The 21,357-nt window shown below is 40.6% G+C and overlaps 1 protein-coding gene across 4 annotated transcripts in view; it reads left to right on the plus strand.

The window, feature by feature from the left end:
- The window catches only part of glt1d1 (glycosyltransferase 1 domain containing 1), a 49,149-nt gene that overhangs the window by 90 nt on the left and 27,702 nt on the right, over positions 1 to 21,357 (plus strand). For 3 of the 4 annotated variants that reach the window (XM_061906892.1, XM_061906889.1, XM_061906890.1), the window contains exons 1-6: positions 1 to 233; positions 7,324 to 7,475; positions 7,598 to 7,703; positions 16,898 to 16,949; positions 17,772 to 17,808; positions 19,388 to 19,444. The exon at positions 1 to 233 is cut by the window's left edge. In XM_061906892.1, coding sequence (XP_061762876.1) covers positions 166 to 233; positions 7,324 to 7,475; positions 7,598 to 7,703; positions 16,898 to 16,949; positions 17,772 to 17,808; positions 19,388 to 19,444 — 472 coding nt within the window. In that variant the 5' untranslated portion in view covers positions 1 to 165. The remainder of the gene's footprint in view (positions 234 to 7,323; positions 7,476 to 7,597; positions 7,704 to 16,897; positions 16,950 to 17,771; positions 17,809 to 19,387; positions 19,445 to 21,357) is intronic. The other variant, XM_061906891.1, reaches the window with a different exon arrangement.

Below are 21,357 nucleotides of genomic sequence, written 5' to 3' on the forward strand. Positions count from 1 at the left end.
ACGCTACGTGTTTCCAGGGAACGATTTAAAAGGCGGACACGTGACACTGCTTCGTTGACAAGCCTCTCTCCCCCTTGGTTACATGAGTAGAGGTTTCGCATGTCGCTTCTTTATTTAAACACTCGCTCACGTCCGTTCACGTAGTCTCTGACTGTTATTGAGATAATGAAATTACTTTTCCTTGCTTGCCTGGAACCCAAAACCGGGAACCACACCACAGCTGAGCGAATCAGGTAATTGTAGCTATAGTGCCGTGTGCACACATGCGAGACTCCATAAAAGTACAGCTGAGAAGTTAACTATTAACCCGGGGAACTACTCTTGTAAAAGCTTTTGTTTCGTATAAGTCAGTGTTTTTCAACCACTGTGGGTTTTCTGGTGCGGTTCTTACAAACCCCGTTTCCATATGAGTTGGGAAATTGTGTTAGAAGTAAATATAAACTGAATACAATGATTTGCAAATCCTTTTCAACCCATATTCATTTGAATGCACTACAAAGACAACATATTTGATGTTCAACCTGATAAACTTTATTTTTTTTTGCAAATAATAATTAACTTAGAATCTAATGGCTGCAACATGTGCCAAAGTAGTTGGGAAAGGGCATGTTCACCACTGTGTTACATCACCTTTTCTTTTAACAACACTCAATAAACGTATGGGAACTGAGGAAAGTAATTGTTGAAACTTTGAAAGTGGAATTCTTTCCCATTCTTGTTTTAGGTAAAGCTTCAGTCGTTCCACAGTCCGGGGTCTCCGCTGTCTTATTTTACCCTTCATAATGCGCCACACATTTTCAATGGGAGACAGGTCTGGACTGCAGGCGGGCCAGGAACGTACCCGCACTCTTTTACTACGAAGCCACACTGTTGTAATACGTGGCTTGCTTGGCATTGTCTTGCTGAATTGAATAGGGGCGTCCAAGATAACGTTGCTTGGATGACAACATATGTTGCTCCAAAACCTGTGTGGACAATTCAGCATTAATGGTGCTTTCCCAGATGTGTAATTTACCCATGCCTTGGGCTCTAATACACCCCCATACCATCACAGATGCTGGCTTTTGAACTTTGCGCCTATAACAATCCAAATGGTTATTTTCCCCTTGGTTCCAGAGGACACCATGTCCATAGTTTCCAAGTATAATTTGAAATGTGGACTCGTCAGACCACAGAACACTTTTCCACTTTGCATCAGTCCATCATAGATGAGCTCAGGCCCAGCGAAGCCGGTGGTGTTTCTGGGTGTTGTTGATAAATGGGTTTTGCTTTGCATAGTAGAGTTTTAACTTGCACCTACAGATGTAGCGACCAACTTTAGTTACTGACAATGGTTTTAGGAAATGTTCCTGAGCCCATGTGGTGATATCCTTTACACACTGATGTTGGATTTTGATGCACTACCACCTGAGGGATCAAAGGTCCGTAATATCATCGCTTACGTTCAGTGATTTCTCCAGATCCTCTGAACCTTTTGATGATTTTACGGACTGTAGATGGTAAAATCCCTAAATCCCTTGCAATAGCTCGTTGAAAAATATTGTTTTAAAACTGTTCGACAATTTGCTTACGAAGTGGTGACCCTCGCTCCATCCTTGTTTGTGAATTACTTAGCATTTCATGGAAGCTGCTTTTATACCCAATCATGGCACCCACCTGTTCTTAATTAGCCTGCACACCTGTGGGGTGTTCCAAATAAGTGTTTGATGATCATTCTTCAACTTTATCAGTGTTTATTCTCACCTTTCCCAACTTTGTCACGTGTTGCTGGCATCAAATTTTAAACTTAATGATTATTTGCAAACAAAAAAATGTTTATCAGTTTGAACATCAAATACGTTGTCTTTGTAGCATATTCAACTGAATATGGGTTGAAAATAATTTGCAAATCATTGTATTCCGTTTATATTTACATCTAACACAATTTCCCAACTCATATGGAAACGGGGTTTGTAATAAAAGTTTAAATCAATCAATTAAAACCCTGACACCCACATTCACAACATGACTAGGTTGGTAGAGGCTTGGGATCCAACCAGGAACCCTCAGGTTGCTGACACGGGCACTCTCCCAACCGCATCCAATGTGTCCAACCTGTCATGTGGTGTAGCCCAAATTTCTGTTCTGGGGCCTGTTTTATTTTTGTTGTATCCGATGCCACTTGGGATGTTGATCAGTCGTTTTAAAAAATGTTTTTTTATCATTTCTATGCAGTAGTTAGAGTGTCCGTCCTGAGATCGGTAGGTTGTGAGTTCAAACCCCGGCTGAGTCATACCAAAGACTGTAAAAATGGGACCCATTACTTCCCTGCTTTGGCACTCGGCATCAAGGGTTGGAATCGGGGGTTAAATCACCAAAAATGATTTTCGAGTGCGGGACCGCTGCTGCTCACTGCTCCCCTCAACTCCCAGGGGGTGAAAAAAGGGGATGGGTCAAATGTAGAGGACAAATTTCACCACACCGAATGTGTGTGTGACAATCATTGGTACTTTTTACTCTTTAAGAGTTTCACTTTTGATCTGAATTCAACCTGACTCTCACCAGATCCTAGTAGTTCGCTGAGCTCCACACAAGGATCTGGGCCCGAGGGCATTGTAAACTCCTTCAAGATGGCAAAAAATAATGAACCAATCAGGACCGCCGGGCGGGATTTCATAGATGTGACGTAGCGCCTAAGCGATTGTTTGATTAAAAAAACAATGGCGGTTCTGTGTGCCGTGGGAACATTTTTGCAATGTGCCGTTTTAGAGTGTCCGTGGTGTCTAGAGATTAGCAGAGTAATGTAATACTCTTCCGTACCAGTAGGTGGCAGCAGGTTGCTCATTGCTTTGTAAGCCTACTTTGAGATCATCCATCCATTTCCTACCGCTTATTCCCTTTTTTGGGGTCGCGGGGGGCGCTGGCGCCTATCTCAGCTACAATCGGGCGGAAGGCGGAGTACACCCTGGACAAGTCGCCACCTCATCGCAGGGCCAACACAGATAGACAGCCAACAATCATTCTCACATTCACACACTAGGGCCAATTTAGTGTTGCCAATCAACTTATCCCCGGGTGCATGTCTTTGGAAGTGGGAGGAAGACGAAGTACCCGGAGGGAACCCACGCATTTACGGGGAGGACATGCAAACTCCACACAGAAAGATCCCGAGCCCGGGATTGAACCCTGACCACTCAGGATCTTCGTATTGCGAGGTAGACGCACTAACCCCTCTCCCACCGTGAAGCCCCTACTTTGAGACAAGAGAATTAAAGACGATTATGGTTTGAAGTCATTTCGAACAATTGTGTCAGGTATTTGTGAAAGGTGAAGTGAACTATATTCATATAGCGCTTTTCTCTCGTGACTCAAAGCGCTTTTACATAGTGAAACCCAATATCTAAGTTACATTTGAAACCAGTGTGGGTGGCACTGGGAACAGGTGGGTAAAGTATCTTGCCCAAGGACAAAACGCCAGTGACTGGGATGGCGGAAGCGGGGATCGAACCTGGAACCCTCAAGTTGCCGGCACGGCCACTCTACCAACCGAGCTATACCGATGAGAACGACTTTATATTGTCAATGTAGGCTACTGAGTTTCGTTTTGTAACATTTTCTGCTGGTGGTGTCTGTCATGTATTGTCACAGGACAATACAGGAACCATTGTAAGGGGAACTTAAAGGCCTACTGAAACCCACTACTACCCACCACGCAGTCTGATAGTTTATATATCAATGATGAAATATTAACATTGCAACACATGCCAATACGGCCGGTTTAGTTTCCTAAATTGCAATTTTAAATTTCCCGGGACTTTCGTCTTGAAAACGTTGTGTAATGATGACGTGTACGCAAGACGTCACAGGTTTTTAGGAAGTATGAGCGCTACGCACACACACAGCTAAAAGTCGTCTGCTTTAACAGCATAATTACACAGTATTTTGGAGAACTGTGTTGCTGAATCTTTTGCAATTTGTGCAATTAATATTGGAGAAGTCACAGTATCAAGATGGAGTTGGGAAGCTTTAGCCACACAAACACACGGTGATTCCTTGTTTAAAATTCTTGTAGGTGAAAATTTACTATGGATCAAAGCGCGGTCAAGCGAACATGAAACACGACAGAATGTCAACCGGCAGGTTTCGGTGAGAAAATTGTGGTTAAAAAGTCGCTTCTTAAAGGAATAAAGCTGAGCTTGTGCCGTCTATAGCTGCCGTCGACTCCCCTGAGACACTGCGCGTCAACACACCCGTGGACTATCAGGTACTATTTAACTCACTAAAACACTAGCAACACAATAGAAAGATAAGGGATTTCCCAGAATTATCCTACTAAATGTGTCTAAAAACATCGGAATCCGTCCCAATGTAATCGCGTTTTTTTTTTTTTTTTCTAGTCCGTCGCTATCAATATCCTCAAACACGAATCTTTCATCCTTGCTCAAATTAATGGGGAAATTGTCGTTTTTATCGGTCCGAATAACGTTTTTTGTTGGAGGCTCCCATTATAAACAATGTGAATATGTGAGGAGCCCCAACACTTGCGACGTCATCGTCTGCGACTTCCGGTAGAAGCAGGGCTTTTCTCTTAGCACCGAAAGTTGCAAACTTTATCGTGGATGTTCTCTATTAAATCCTTTCAGCAAAATTATGGTAATATCGCAAAACGATCAAGTATGGAACATACAATTGACCTGCTATCCCCGTTTGAATAAGAAAATCTAATTTCAGTTGGCCTTTTAAGGCTGGGGACACAGGATATGATGACATGTTGTGTTCTGGACACCTGGAAGTGGAAAAAGTAAGAGCAGGAATAAAAGGCAGAAAAAGACAATAAGCTTTCTTTTGGTGTATTATTAAGCTTAGATTGCTGATTAGTGAACTAATCAGTGACAAGTTTGCAAACAAAAATGAAAACCAGGAGGGGATAGTGTCCTGGATTTTTTCGATGAAAAATATGTCCCTTTGTTTAAAAAAATGTTGAAAAACACTGATATAAGGAATAAAAATGTATTCGAGTCCGGTAAAATAAGAGAGAAATTGGCACGTTCGAAGTCAGAGGCGCCGATCCCGCTGACCACTCATGTAGGATTGATGGCAACTTTCAATCTTTAAAATAATTTTTGAAAAATCAATCTTGTTGTCGTTAATTTTGTGGCAAGTTTTTACAAAATAATAAAGCCACAAATAATATGGGATGCTATTTTTGCTAAACGTCTATTTTTTTTAAAATACACACACACACACACACACACACCGAGCACCCACTGGCAGAAATGTAGATTGGCGCCTATGTTTGAAGTCATTGGATCAATATCTGAAAATCAAAAGGTCTTTAAAGCTCAAGTAAAATTGCAATGAGCTGATTTTCTATGCAACAGTTCATCACCGGAGCAGGAAATATAACATTTATCTCGATGAGCAGCTCACATTATAAATAACTGTTTTCTTATACACTGTAGATCAGGGGTGTCAAACTAATTTTAGCTCAGGGGAAAAATGTATTCCTACGTGGGCCAGACGGGTAAAATTATGACATATTAACTTAGAAATACAGCTACCACAACTTCATTGTTTTATGTATTTTATTTTGGCCCAGAATAGAGCAAGCACATTCTGAAATTGTACATTTCACAAAAAATCTTCTCGACCAAACACTTCAAGTTCGTTGAAATTCGGAGGAAAAAATTGGTGCAGTTTCAAAAACACCATGAAGAGCACAATGCATTTAGACTTAATCTCAGCATATATACAAAGCAATTAAACTTCAAATCGCAGCCCATCTAGAATAAGAATTGAACAATAAACAAAATAAAGCATGAATAAACACTCTTCCATGTATCAACCACCTCATTTCATGTTCATGTTCTTTAAATTTCCACAGAAGACAATCATTTCCACGGAACTATATCAATGTGCAGTGTCTCATCCAGCATTTGAAGTGGGCTTACCATTTTTTTTTATTTTACTCCTGTTTGTTGTTGTTGTTGGGTCGAGGGGGAGGAGTTTTAGTCCAGCTTTACCTGTTGCTTGGTGTACTTGCTCGCCCCGGTATAAACTATTTGCTTGCCTAATAGAATTGGTAAAGTGACTTCCAGTGGACACATTTAGAACAGCAATTTCTTTTATTTAAGCAACCTCATCTCGTGGGCCAGATAGAACCTGTTTCCGGGCCTTATCTAACCCGCGGGCCGCATGTTTGACATCCCTGCTGTAGATTGTCTCAAAAAAACATCTACAATAACTGTTGAGCTAGCTGTGAAAATACGACAAGTCCTATTTTGGGAAAACAATATGTTATCGATTTTTGAAAAAATATCTCAAATTTGTCATTTTCAATAAATATGTGAATATATGATATATTATCTCCAAAAAACATATGACACAGAAATAGTGTCTATTTGAACATACACGTTTTGTTTTGGGAAAACATTTTAACTGTTTTTTTGAAAAATATATAAAAAAAAAAACAAATTGCACCACCTTTGTGAAGATGCAATATTTCATCTTAAGATGAAATATTGCATATTCACATGCAAAGATTTAATAAAAATAAAACTTTATCCTATATTTTCTTGTGTTTCCTCAAACACAACTGGCCTAATAGAGCACCCACTCTGTCTGATAGCTTTATATAATGTCCAGTAAATTCACCTCCCTGTGATGTCACAAGAGAGCCACACTGCAAAACTCTTCAAAAAGAGGCATTCAAAAACTGCATGCAAGCCCACGTTCAAACGCATGAATCGTATGATTTCATGGCACGAATATCCAATGTTTAAGGAAATGACCCAGACTGTAGCAATACTTGGGATGGCTGTATACTAGGAGCTGTGTGGTAACATTTTTCCAAAATCCCTAATTAAACAATTCCTACAAGCAAAAACAGTACCGGTACATGTATGCTGTATTTTCACTCTGCTTTCACTTTACATCTTGCTAGAAATAAGCTTGTCGAAGACAACGGCAGTTGGACATTTCAGAAAATGACTTGCAATCCAACAATATTGCAATTAAATAGACAACTAGGATGCACATTCCACTTACCGGTACACAGTTGATTAAACATCTTCAAAAATACTTATAGACGGCAAAAGACAGGATTAGCATTTACATCCTAATGGCAGATCCAGGGCAGCAGAACCAACTCGCCCTGGCTGGCGAGGCCTTTAATGGATAGTGAGAGTAAGGAGGAATTGTTGGCTGTCATGCTAACAGTGCAGGTGATTCATTGAGTAAAAGGACAGCGATTGGTTGTGCAGTTCAATAACAAATATTGTTAGAGTGAATCCAGTTTTGGTGCAATCCTGTGACAATATATATCATATTCCCTCTTATTTTCAGGTCCCACATTGAATCAGCAGGACACACTTGTGAGCTCCATCATGCAGAGGAATTTCAGTCATCTTCTGACTTAGCAAACCTGCTGTCACAAAATATTCAATTTGATGGCGCGCTCGCCATTCATCTCTTCAAAGCCGGCAGACTTCTCCTAGGTAAAGTGCTTATTCTTCTTTCAATCAGTCGTGTCCTCTCATAAACCATCACAGAGCTTGAAACATGTTACATGTCCTTCGTCTGCTTGAACTAATCTCCTCATGTACAACCTTCACAACAGACATCCAAGTACCTTTTGGCATTGTCTTTGGCGGAACAGACGTCAATGAAGATGTGAAAGTTGAGAAGAGGCGTGCAGTTATGGAAAACGTTCTACTTAAAGCAAGGTAATATCATTATTTAGACTCATTATTGTTATTATTTAGCGAGACAAATTTTGGATTTTTTTGCTAAATCAAATCTTGGAACACAATGGTTATGTATGGTTTCTACAGTCAAACATTTTAAGACAGTGACAGCTTCATCCTGGAAGTAATAAATTCACTTCACTCTAATACTATGGGCCTAATCTACTGAGATCCACAATAACCTGCGCTCGTGTGCAATCTATAACAATGTGTGTAGTATTAGTGGGCCTGTTGCGTGTGAACTTGTAATACAATTTATAATTGATAATATTTTTTTGCGTGCTCTAATGGCATTATGTGCCCTTCACATTCATATTATTATATTGACTAACCTGTGTGTGATGAACTAATAACACACATCTATTTTCTGTGCCAACTTTTATGCAATATAAAATACAACTATTTTTAATGCGCTACAGGTAGACGGTGCACCATTACAACAGCAGCACATTCATGCTTCTGGAATTATCCATCCATCCATCCATCCATCCATTTTCTACCGCTTATTCCCTTTCAGTGTCGCGGGGGGCGCTGGCGCCTTTATCCAAGTGCAAGAAAATGGTCATTGAAAGACTGGAGATTGATTCTAACGATATATTTCCAGAATTCAAAAATTAATAGCTATAAATAAAACGCCAGCCGAAACCAAAACACATCAATTGAATTTGTTTTAGTCCGCCCCTTAAAGGCCTGCTGAAAAGAGATTTTCTTATTTAAACGGGGATAGCAGGTCAATTCTATGTGTCATACTTGATCATTTCGCAATATTGCCATATTTTTGCTGAAAGGATTTATTAGAGAACATCGACGATTAAGTTCGCAACTTTTGGTCGCTAACATAAAAGCCCTGCCTTTACCGGAAGTCGCAGACGATGACGTCACCCGGTGATGGCTCCTCACATCCTCACATTGTTTTTAATGGGAGCCTCCAAAAAAAAGAGCTATTCGGACCGGGAAAACGACAATTTCCCCATTAATTTGAGCGAGGATGAAAGATTTCTGTTTAAGGATATTGATAGCGACGGACTAGAAATAAAAAAACGCAATTGCATTTGGACGGATTCAGATGTTTTTAGACACATTTACTAGGATAATTCTGGGAAATCCCTTATCTTTCTATTGTGTTGCTAGTGTTTTAGTGAGTTTAATAGTACCTGATAGTCGGAAGGGTGTATCCACGGGTGTCTTGAGGCCAGTGTCTGATGTAAGTCGACGGCAGCTTTACGGACAACACAAGCTCAGCTGATCTCCGGTAAGTGGTGACTTTTTACCACAATTTTTTCACCAAAAACTGCTGGTTGACAAGTGGTCGGGATCCATGTTCGCTTGACCGCTCTGATCCATAGTAAAGTTTCACCTCTGGGAATTTTAAACAAGGAATCCCCGTGTGTTTGTGTGGCTAAAGGCTAAAGCGTCCCAACTCCATCTTTTTACTTTGACTTCTCCATTATTAATTGAACAATTTGCAAAAGATTCAGCAACATAGATGTCCAAAATAAAGTATAATTATGCGGTTAAAGCAGACGACTTTTAGCTGTGTGTGTGCGCAGCACTAATATTTCCTAACAGTCCGCGACGTCACGCGTACACGTCAGCATTCCGTGACGTTTTCAACAGGACACTTCGCGGTAAATTTAAAATTGCAATTTAGTAAACTAAAAAGGCCGTATTGGCATGTGTTGCAATGTTAATATTTCATCATTGATATATAATTGATCAGACTGCGTGGTCGGTAATAGTGGGTTTCAGTAGGCCTTTAAGTCAAAATAAAAACATATTTTTTACTAGAATGCACATTATTTGCTCAAAACTTGGTAACTGTTTTATTTAAAGTCCAGTCAAGGGGTATTTTGAAATTAATTTTGCCTGCGAAACACAACACTTTGCTCATTTTTGCAGTAACGCATGTATCTATTGACATTAGAGATGTCCGATAATGGCTTTTTTGCCGATATCCGATATGACCAACTCTTAATTACCGATACCGATTTCAACCGATACCGATATATACAGTCGTGGAATTGACACATAATTATGCCAAATTTTGTTGTGAAGCCCCGCTGGATGCATTAAACAATGTAACAAGGTTTTCCAAAATAAATCAACTCAAGTTATGGAAAAAAAATGCCAACAGGGTACTGCCATATTTATTATTGTAGTCACGAAGTGCGTTATTTTTTTAACATGCCTCAAAACAGCTTGGAATTTGGGACATGCGCTCCCTGAGATAATCCTGATACCTATTACAACTATGGGAAATACTATACTTTGACTTTCACAAATTGTATTATTATTATTTTTTTTAAACATGCCTCAAAACAACAGCTACCAAAACAATGAAGGCACACAGCTTCTGTCCAGAGTATACTAGAGCATCGTTGCCAACCTTGAGACCTCCGAATTCGGGAGATGGTGGGGGCGTTGGGTTGAGGTTTGGGGGGGGGGGGGTCCATCCATCCATCCATCCATTTTCTACCGCTTGTCTATTTTGGGGTAGCGGGTGGTGCTGGAGTCTATCTCTGCTGGATTTTTGCATCCTGTTTGTTGTAACACCCTGAAATAACTCGTCTTTTTCAGACTGTTTTGCAGATTTAAAAAAAAAAGTCAGGCATTATATCCAAGTCTTTGCAGTGTCTCCTAGGGCCGTGAATCTTTGGGCACCGCACGATTTGATTTGATTCAATTTTTGGGGATAAGAATTCTATTCAGAATTGATTCTTGATTCAAAATCCATACTTTTAAATATCATTGGGTGCCAGTTCTATAATTAACTAATTTCCTCCATAAAATAGATAAGCTGTGTTGCATTTCTATATTAGTTAATAGAAAAATGTTTTTGTTTGGTAAATTCTACCCAAACATTTAATAAAGTCAAATACAAATAAGGCAACGGAAGAAGTATCCCACACTTCTCTTTTCCAAAGTGAATCTGTACAGGAGATGTGGGCGTCTACATCAACAATGTGATTGATTTCCCAGAGTGGCTGCTAAGGATAAATTGATAGAAATAATCAATTAATTTATTCTTTTATTTTTGTGAATCAATTAAGAATCGTTACAAATAAGAATTGCGATTCATTCAAAAATGGTTCTTTTTTTTTGACACCCCTAGTATATCCAGTTACTGCCAGAACTGTCTTTCAATAGTAGTTCTTCTACTTTAGACTAAAACTCATCCATCCATTTTTCTACCGCTTATTCCCTTTTTGCGGTCGCGGGGGGCGCTGGCGCCTATCTCAGCTACAATCGGGCAGAAGGCGGGGTACACCCCGGACAAGTCATCACCTGTGTGTTAGCAGGGCTAACACAGATAGACACCATTCACACTCACATTCACAGACTAGGGCCAATTTAGTGTTGCCAATCAACCTATCCCCAGGTGCATGTCTTTGGAAGTGGGAGGAAGCCGGAGTACCCGGAGGGAACCCACGCATTGACGGGGAGAACATGCAAACTCCACACAGAAAGATCCCGAGCCTGGATTTGAACCCAAGACTGCAGGAGCTTTGTATTGTGAGGCAGACGCACTAACCCCTCTTCCACCGTGAAGCCCTCAACAAATCCCAAAAAAAAAAAAAGCTGTTGACAACCTGTTAGGCTTGCTACTGACAGTTTGGTCATGTTTTGGTTTTCCTGCGTTTTGGTGTTAATTCCTGTCCAGTTCTATTTCGAGTTTATACTTCCTGTGTTTAGAATCACTTCCTGTCCCGGTGCTCTTGTTTTATCAGTATTTCCTGTTTGGTCTCTGTGTTTTAAAGTACCTTTACTTTCTGTTCCCTGTCCTGCCAGCACACCTGATTCACCTGATTGTTTGTTCACTGCTTCCTATGACTATTACATTAGTTTTACATGCATTTCTGCTGCTATCGCCGCATCCGTGGGGTCACGCTGCCAGCAACGCTCACCAAAACCTTGACACAACCTTAGATTAAGAACATAGTGTTCTCAGCAGATGACTGACAATAAATGTTTACAGTACATTAGTTTACAAAATCAGTTGGCTAAATTGGGCATTTTAAGTCTGCATTATGCTAATTTTAGTGTCAATGCATTGCCGTGAGGTGAATAGTGTAGCCAATAAATGTACTCAAGTAAGAGTACCTTTTGTTTTATAGCAGGGGTCCCCAACCTTTTTTGCACCATGGACCAGTTTAATGTAGGCATTACTTTTCATGGACCGGCCTTCCATGTGTGGCAGATAAATAAAGCAAAAATGAGTGCATAGAAAATACAACACAACATAATGCTGAACTAGTGAGTGCAAAAAGGCTCTTCACATACTTTTTTGTGGGATTATTTTTTGGCTAACATATCTGACACGTTATACATGATACACTACCGTCAAGGACCAGAGCAGAGATATGTAATAAAACTAGATATCCTTGTTGCTAGTTCCATTTGATTTGTACAGCTTCTTATTTATATTCTAAAAGTGTTGTAATCATATTTGGTGCAATATTTTATTCGTAGATACTTATATATGCGCTTTTTGTGCAATTGCCCATGTATAAACACATCTGCTAATGCAAACTGATTGTGCAATAACACCAACACTTTAACTTACTGGACCAAGAGGATGTGTATTTTCTTCCTTCAACACACTTAGTATTTGCAACAATTTAGCACACTTAAAATTTAGCACTATAGCATTTCTCCATCGCACTTTATCTGCTATAGGGACTTTATTCTTGATCTTTCCTGAACTGAGGTCATGCAGTAACCTACTGTTTTATATGGCACTCCATTTTATTTAATTTGTATGTTATATCTCAGCCTCTGTATTTTATTGTGCTGTTTAGGTCTCATGTTTAACTTTTTATTTTTGTATGTATACCATCAACCTGCTGGGGACTGCAGATGGAAATTAGCCTTTTGCTACGATCTGTCACATTTGCAGTGTATATGTTCATTATTGTATATTGTCCCATGTAACAAATATATAACACATATAACAGATGGTGACTTCCTATCAGGAGTTGTATCATATGTTTATTTAATAAACAAGCTTGTAGTTGGACAGGCAAAAGTTAAGTCGGAAAAAATGTGGTCGTTTATAAATCATGTGATGTTTCTGTGTGGCCCAGTAGCAAATGCGGTACTAATTTGCGGACTGGTGGTTGGGAACCATCCATCCATCTTCTTCCGCTTATCCGAGGTCGGGACTTTCCTCTCCCCAGCCACTTCGTTGAGCTCTTCCCGGGGGATCCCGAGGCGTTCCCAGGCCAGCCAGGAGACATAGTATTCCTAACGTGTCCTGGGTCTTCCCTGTGGCCTCCTACGGGTTGGACGTGCCCTAAACACCTCCCTAGGGAGGCGTTCGGGTGGCATCCTGACCAGATGCCTGAACCACCTAATCTGGCTCCTCTTGATGTGGAGGAGCAGAGGCTTTACTCTGAGTTCCTACCGGATGACAGATCTTCTCACCCTATCTCTAAGGGAGAGCCCCACCACCCGGCGGAGGAAACTCATTTTGGCCGCTTGTACCCGTGATCTTGTCCTTTTGGTCATAATCCAAAACTCATGACCATTGGTGAGGATGGGAATTTAGATCGACCGGTAAATTGAGAGCTTTGCCTTCCGGCTCAGCTCCTTCATCACCACAACGGATCGATACAGCGTCTGCATTACTGAAGACGCCACACTGATCCGCCTGTTAATTTCACGATTCACTCTTCCCTCACTTGTGAACAAGACCACCAATGTGTTCTAGGATTACCGCCACGACAGGCACCAACTACCTTGCGGCCACAGCTCCAATCAGCAGCCTCGACAATAGAGGTGCGGAACTCGGTCCACTCAGACTCTATGTCCGGCGCCTCCCTCGTGAAATGTTCAAAGTTCTTCTGGAGGTGGGAATTGAAACTCTCTCTGACAGGAGACTCTGACAGACGTTCCCAGCAGAACCTCATAATGCGTTTGGGCCTGCAGGTCTGTCCGGCATCCTCCCCCACCATCGCAGCCAACTCACCATCAGGTGGTGATCGTTAGAAAGCTCCGCCCCTTTCTTCACCCGAGTGTCCAAAACATAAGGCCGCAAATCCGATTTCACAACTACAAAGTCGATCATGGAACTGCGGCCTAGGCTGTCCTGGTGCCAAGCGCACATATGGACACCCTTATGTTTGAACATGGTGTTCGTTATGGACAATCTGTGACGAGCACAAAAGTCTAATAACAAAACACCGCTCGGGCTCAGATCCGGGCGGCCATTCTTCCTAATCACACCTCTCCAGGTTTCACTGTCGTTGCCAACATGAGCGTTGAAGTCCCCCTGTAGAACAAGGTAATCACCCGGGGGAGCACTTTCCAGTACTCCCTCGAGTGTATCCAAAAAGAGTGGGTACACTGAACTGCTGTTTGGTGCTAGCGGGGTGTATAAAATAGTCAGGGTGTGTCATGAATACAAAGGATTCTGGGTATTTGTTGTGTTGCGTTTATGTTGTGTTACTGTGAGGATGTTCTCCCGAAATGTGTTTGTCGTTCTTAATTGGTGGGGCTTCACAGCATGGCGCATATTACTAAGAGTGTTAAAATGTTTTATATCATAACCATTAGTGTACTCTGTGTCACCCAGTATGCCTTGCAGTCGTGTGTGTGTTGCTTCGGAAGCCACACACAACATGATGCAGGATTGACAAGCAGATCGTACATGCTGTAGTAGGCGACAAAGCCAAAGGCTTCATAGCACGCCCTAACACTTATCTGGGTGACGGCCGGCAGTCATTCAAGAGAATAATAGCATCTCCTATTGTCTTCTTCGCTTTATGATACGGGTCTTAAATGGCTCTTTGAATGGCAAAGGATATGAACCCAGGACCATGTATTTCAAATATTTCCGGATGGTTCAACCGCCCTCCGCCCAGATCTAATTAAAATCAAAATCTGCAAACCGCGCATCTCTACTACCCCAGCTCATCGCCTCTCACTGCATGCAACACCAGTGTGGAAGAGAGCCCAGTCCCTCTTGAGAGAACTGGTTCCAGAGCCCTTGCTTTGCGTCGAGGTGAGTCCGACTATATCCAGCCGAAACTTCTCTACTTCGTGCACTAGCTCAGGCTCCTTCTCCCCCAGCGACGGGACGTTCCATGTCCCAAGAGCTAGCTTATGTAGCCTTCGGCTGCCCTTCAGCTCACAATGCACCCGACCTCAATGGCCCCTCCCATGAGTAATGAGCACATTGGAGGGGTGACCCCTGTTTCCTCTTCGGGCTGTGCCCGGCCGGGCCCCATGGGAACAGGCCCGGTGACCAGGCGCTCGCCATTGTGCCCCAACTCCAATCCCGGCTCCAGGGAGGGGCCCCGGAGTCTTTTGATCTTGCAGCTCTTTGTCTGGTCCCTCACCTAGGACCTGTTTGTCTAGCGTGAACCTACCAGGCAACATAGCTCCGAGGATCATTGGGACACGCAAATTCCTCTACCACGGTAAGTTGGCAGCTCAGAGAGGATGTTGGGAACCAATGCTTTAAAATAATATGAATGTAGTAAAAGTAAAAAGAAGTCGTCCTTGAGTAAATTACTCAAGTATTCAGTGAAAAAAAATACTCAAGCACTGAGTAATTAGTGAGTAACTTATCAATTGACTAGCTATTTTTAATGGTACAATGGTACTACAACCGTAGCGCGTGCGTGTGTGTGTGTGTGTGCGTGGGTGCATGCGTGTTTGTGCATGTGTGAGCGTTTGCTTGTGAGAGACAAAGAGACCCTACAACAGCATGTACTACAAAATATGCACATTTTACATTCACTAACAATATAATAGTGCTGACATCGGGCTGTTTTTTACAGTGTGAAGTATACAGTAAGTACGGCTACGTTAGATTGGCGAAACAAAGTCTTGTGACTGCGGCCGCTGGAAGAAGTCTTTCTAATTAGCCAAATGAATGCATTTTTGCAAAGCAGTATTTGAACAAATATAATGATGATGTAAAATATGTAGCAATCAGAATTCATCTTAATGTATCGGCGTAAAAAATAGCGTTTCTTCTTCATAGAAATACAGAATACAAAAGTAAAAAAATATGTTCCATTGTAAAACAAAACTACACTTACCACTCTGTAAAATGTATCCAAAAAACAAAAGCACACACTCCAATGCAAATTACTTTATTCTTTGTTTTCTTGTTAAGTCCACATACAGGTAAACTTACAAGCTCGGTTGATTCTAGGAGACAGCTCGCAACTCAATTTTTTTTTATCTGACATCGTCGCCCATTGAAATAATTTTAAATTTATATTTGCTTGATCCCCACAAAATAGCACAATTCCAATACATAAAATGCTGTTTAAAAAGAAAAAATAAGTTTTAGATACACTATAACAAAATGTAGTGCCAACAACTACAGTAGTAATATGAAATCATGTAATAAGGATTATCAGCATTTATCTTGGAGAGTGGACTTCAAGGGTATCTACTGCTTTGCCGCCATTACCAGCTTCTCCATATTTTCATGGATAAATGTCCACTGTTTAGATAATATTTTAATGTCCTAGGCTGGTGTTAGACTCCTGCTTCAGTGAGGAGGAGACTGGCAGTGCCACGCTAACGAGTGTTTTGGATGCTTGCAACTTAAAACATGTTAGCCAAGGCAGTTCTTATCTTAAGCTGCTCGTAACTTGAGGTATTCGTAAATTATGATTCAAAACAAAGATTTCTGTGAGCTATTTGTGTAAGGGATTCAGTCATTTTATCCTTGTTGCTATGATTTCACTCCCGGTTGGTAATTGTCGCCGGTTATCTACATTTTTTAGATAATGACTTCTGCAAGGGGGCAGCACGGTGATAGAGGGGTTAGTGCATCTGCCTCACAATATGAAGGTCCTGAGTAGTCCTGGGTTCAATCTCGGGTTTGGGATCTTTCTGTGTGGAGTTTGCATGTCCTCCTCGTGAACGCGTGGGTTCCCTCCGGGTACTCCAGCTTCCTCCCACCTCCAAAGACATGCACCTGGGGATAGGTTGATTGGCAACACTAAATTGGCCCTAGTGTGTGAATGTGAATGTTGTTTGTGTATCTGTGGCCCTGTGATGAGTTGGCGACTTGTCCAGGGTGTACCAGGTGTTCCACCCGATCGTAGCTGAGATAGGCACCAGCGCCCCCACGACCCCAAAAGGGAATAAGCGGTAGAAAATGGATGGAATTCTGCAAGGGTTACATGACAAGTTTGTGTTTTGAACAGGTTTGCAGTTGCATTTACGGAGAAAATGAAGCAAGAAGCCATGTTATATTTGGTATGACTTTACTTTTGTTCCCATTCCATCTGCAATATTATATATTAATGACTTTCATGGCAGGTCTGTGGCCCACATATCAAATACTGTTTTTCTGCTAACTGAAAATTTCTTTGTGTGCCTATTTAATGACAACTATTTCCTGTTTGCTTGTATGCATTATCTTTCATGTTCACTCCTAATTTCAATTTACATTCACCACATAAATATTACAAATGCAAGAGATGGTACTTTAATTTAGATAAACTGCCGTGTAGGTCTTTATGTTTTTTTGTTTATGAGTAGTGAGAGCAAAATGCTTGTATTTTTTTTATATTCTTGACACATCAACAAACACCAAGAGCCTGACAACTTTGATTATAAAACTAACAGAAGTGCTTTTACTACACAGACAATAAGCTGCCTACTTAATACCAATCTGCCATTAAAACAATGTTTTAGTGCTTTATTTTCCGATAATAAACAGCCTATCGAGGCTGGTGGCATGCTTTATCTTTGTCTTTTAGGATTGGCAGTGGGCTGACAAGACTTTTACAGTGGCAGAGAAAAAATAACACAAGTGGATCCAAAATAACAAGGAGTCAATTTACTTTCCATCCACTCGATGAATATTGAAGAAATTCCTATTATCTTAAGTGCCTTGTTGAGAAATTTGTTATTTGGAAGGCAGAGTTTGTCTGAAAATGTAGTCAAACCAAGATACATGCCAGACAAATGTGATGGAGTGACTTACTCTATAGTCTTTATTTATGAACAGCTACATGTGAATTCATAAGCTTTTTAAAGTCTTCTCATTTTAACCTGATGTCTTTTCCTCCAAAGCATTCCCAGAGCAGCAAAACCTATGTCCAGCCTCAAGGTGAGCTCTGCAGGCCAGTGCAGCCCTGACTCACCAAAGCGCTCATGTTCACATTTTTGCTCTGTTGTTATGCTTTCCCCAATGCAGAGTTCTATTTGCTGTTAATATTGGCTAGCATGCTATGTAGGACAATCCAAATCTCTTCCTGTTTTTACACATGTTTTCCTGCCAGGAGATTTGTTTGGAAACTGCATAGATTAAATGCATTTCCCAGGCCATATAATAATTGTATTCTTCATTCTTTTATTTTTTTATGCATTAACAACAGTCATTAAAAATTAGAGGTGGGTAATGTTTACAATTGAACCAAATCTTCCAATTCCCAGTACCAGAAAATCAAAACCGGTATGCAAAAGTACACATTTTCCGTACATTGTGGCATTTTAATAAATGTCATTTGATTAATAATCACATGTAATGTTTTAATGTAACATTCAGAAAAGAGCTGCTCATAATAACTGTGCCATTCAGTTGTTTTAACTTGTTTTCTTATGACATTTCTGAGTCTCATTCGCAAGTATTATATTGTAGACTTTGCATGCAGTTGCAAATACAAGACAGTAGATGACAGTAGTCTACAGGCAATATCAGAGTCGTGTATAGAGAGTATGGCCAACTAAACAACTGGCGCCATCTTTGCCACAAAGGGTGTGTGCGTCTTTCCGTAAGCATGCAATTGCAGTCGTTCTGATGCTAGTTTTCCTGATAAAATAAATGAACAAATATCAAAATATAGTTCTAAACATACTCCAACTTGTAGACTTACAATAAAACATGGTTTTATTTTGTTTATATATAATTTTGCAACCGTAGTTGATGAACTTTGCCTAAATATGAAGTAGTCTTTGCCGTTAATGTATGTCTAATCCTATGTTGCGCCCTACAGGAAGTCTTCATACTTGAATAATAATATATATAATAATAATTATAATAATAATAATAAATAAATTAAGTATCTGCAGCTCAGGGTCAGCCTTATATACGTAGTGTCTTGCCCCTGGGAATTGTCAAAAGTATTTCAGAGATTTCCACTTGGGATATCGGTGGGGTTCAGCCATTGTTACCCAGTCGAGCCTCCTCTACATACTGTAGAATAGGTCATTGACATTGAAACATTTCCACTACCCAACACTATCCAATTTCTTACTTGTGTTGTTTTGCCATAACTTTTCTGTCCTTCACAGTTAGTGTCCATAAAGGAAAATCTATTTTTTTTTCCCAAGTTCCGATCTCCCTTTTTTTTTTCAAGCCTATGAGAAATATAAAACTTTAAAGGGCTTCTTTCCTAGCCTTGTGACCTATTTTGTTGCACTTGGTTGCACCAGTTAGACAGTCATAAACATTTCTGTACTATATTTTATCTGTCCAAAGCAACACACATCAGCCATATAAGGGCTATAATTCAAAAAAACAACTTGTCCAGGATATACTCTGCCTTCCACCTGAGTGCAGCTGGTATAGACTCCAGCCCCCCACGGTAGAAAATAATTGGTTGGATGCTAATTCTGATTGAATTGTTTATGCTAAAATACACCAATTATTGAATTTATATTGGTCTGTATCTGCATTTATTTCAAAGGTATTGAGACAGACATTTCAGAGGATTTCGACTGGACTGAATTCTTGCAGAGTGCAGGTACCACTTTCTTACATCACCAGTATTGTTGAAAATATTTGTAATACTGCATATTAAATAATGCATGCAAAGTAAATGGTTTCACTCAAAAGTAAAACCTTGATCTGTTGAAAGTGATTTAACCATTTTATAAATACTGTATTTTGGTAAAATGTTAATTATATTGTAGTATTTTAAAGTTTTTGGTTACAACCAAGCTGGTACACGTACAGCATGGATGTTCAGTGCAGCCCGGGGGACATTTTTGTCCATAAACTCTTTTTAATTGGCCTTTGTCAAATTCTGAAGATTAAAATAATTGACTATTAATTAACTATATTATATATAGACTTGTGTGTGAATGTGAGTGTGAATGTTGTCTGTCTTATCTGTGTTGGCCCTGCAATGAGGTGGCGACTTGTCCAGGATGTACACCGCCTTCCGCCCGATTGTAGCTGAGATAGGCACCAGCGCCCCCGCGACCCCAAAGGGAATAAGCGGTAGAAAATGGATGGATATATAGACTTAGACTTAAATTGTATTTATCCACAAGGAAAACTGTTTGACACACTGTAACTCAATTGCAAAATTATGAAAATCTCAGGAGCTACCATGTGATCTGCTGCCACTCTTTCAGCCACACTTTAGAAACCATGTAGTTGCAAAACGTCCTCAAAGAACGAAACAAAAACATGAAAACAAGAGGGAAACATTAAAATAACACATAAAGAGTGCAGAACTGATGCAACCTGCTGTTACCTCAGCTGTGCCATTTTTACATACAGCCACAAGACTAAAATCCAACGAAAAACAAAAAATAATGAAATATACATATTGTGCACATACGATTGCACCACCCATAGTAAACAACAAAACCAAAACACCATCTGAGCACCCAGATACACCGCTACAGCCTCGGCGATGCTCCACACTATTGTCTGCATGACGGCCAGAGACAAGAACAGACCCAACAAGGTGACCAAGAGAGCCAACTAAGTCCTAGGCAGCCCACCAGCCCAAAGCCAACAACTAGTCAATGCGGATGAGGGCGAAGCCACTTAGAGAGGCTGAGGTGTCCGCGACACATGCTCATCCAGCCGGACCCCACAAAGCCTGTCCGTCCCGCCGGAGAGAGAGCAAACTTCCCCCATTCCAGCCTCCGGCAAACAAAGCCCAACGCTCAACGCCAGCTTGGCAACCCCGTCCCTTCCTCCTCATCGCCATCGTACCCTACGTTCTCTCCACACGGACTCTGATGGGGAGAGTGGTCTCCTCCGATCATTTGTGGCAAAATAACACTTCAGTTTGCATTGATTAAAGCAAGCAATAACAGACTGAACATCAACACATAACCCAAACTATTTCAACTTTAACCCCCCCTCCAAACTTTAGAGACAATGCAATATGAGTTTGACTTTGAGTTTATTTCGAACATGCAAGCATAAAAAATGATATATCTCAATTTCCAGTTCCTCTTTTCAACATGTTCGAAAATGAGTAGGACAAATTATAAGAGATAAAACATTGAATATTAAGGGTATGTGAAAGTTCGACTCCTACCTTGAGTGTTTCCCTGACAACCCCCTTAGTTTTGTTATCAATTACCAATATCAAGCAGCTAAATGCGCCAAATATAGGGAAGTATGGAGAGAGTGTTTTTCATATATTACCCATCATTCACTATAATGGATTGATATGTGTATTTTTTTTAAATTACATATGGGTGTTTTATAATATCCAGAATGTTCAATGAGCAGGTGTGGTATGTGCAACCGTGTGTTGACTTTATTTGTTGGTTATAGTTCATTTACACCATAAGTGAGAAACGTTATTTGGATTAGGTCATATCACATATCAATTGAGATTAAGCTTTTTAGTCAATGACTAGTACTTTGGTCGATCTCCTCATGAAGGCGGCGAAGTCTTCCCAATAT

This window comes from Nerophis ophidion, linkage group LG07, assembly GCF_033978795.1.
Source record: "Nerophis ophidion isolate RoL-2023_Sa linkage group LG07, RoL_Noph_v1.0, whole genome shotgun sequence".
In the NCBI taxonomy this organism is placed as follows: Eukaryota; Metazoa; Chordata; class Actinopteri; order Syngnathiformes; family Syngnathidae; genus Nerophis; species Nerophis ophidion.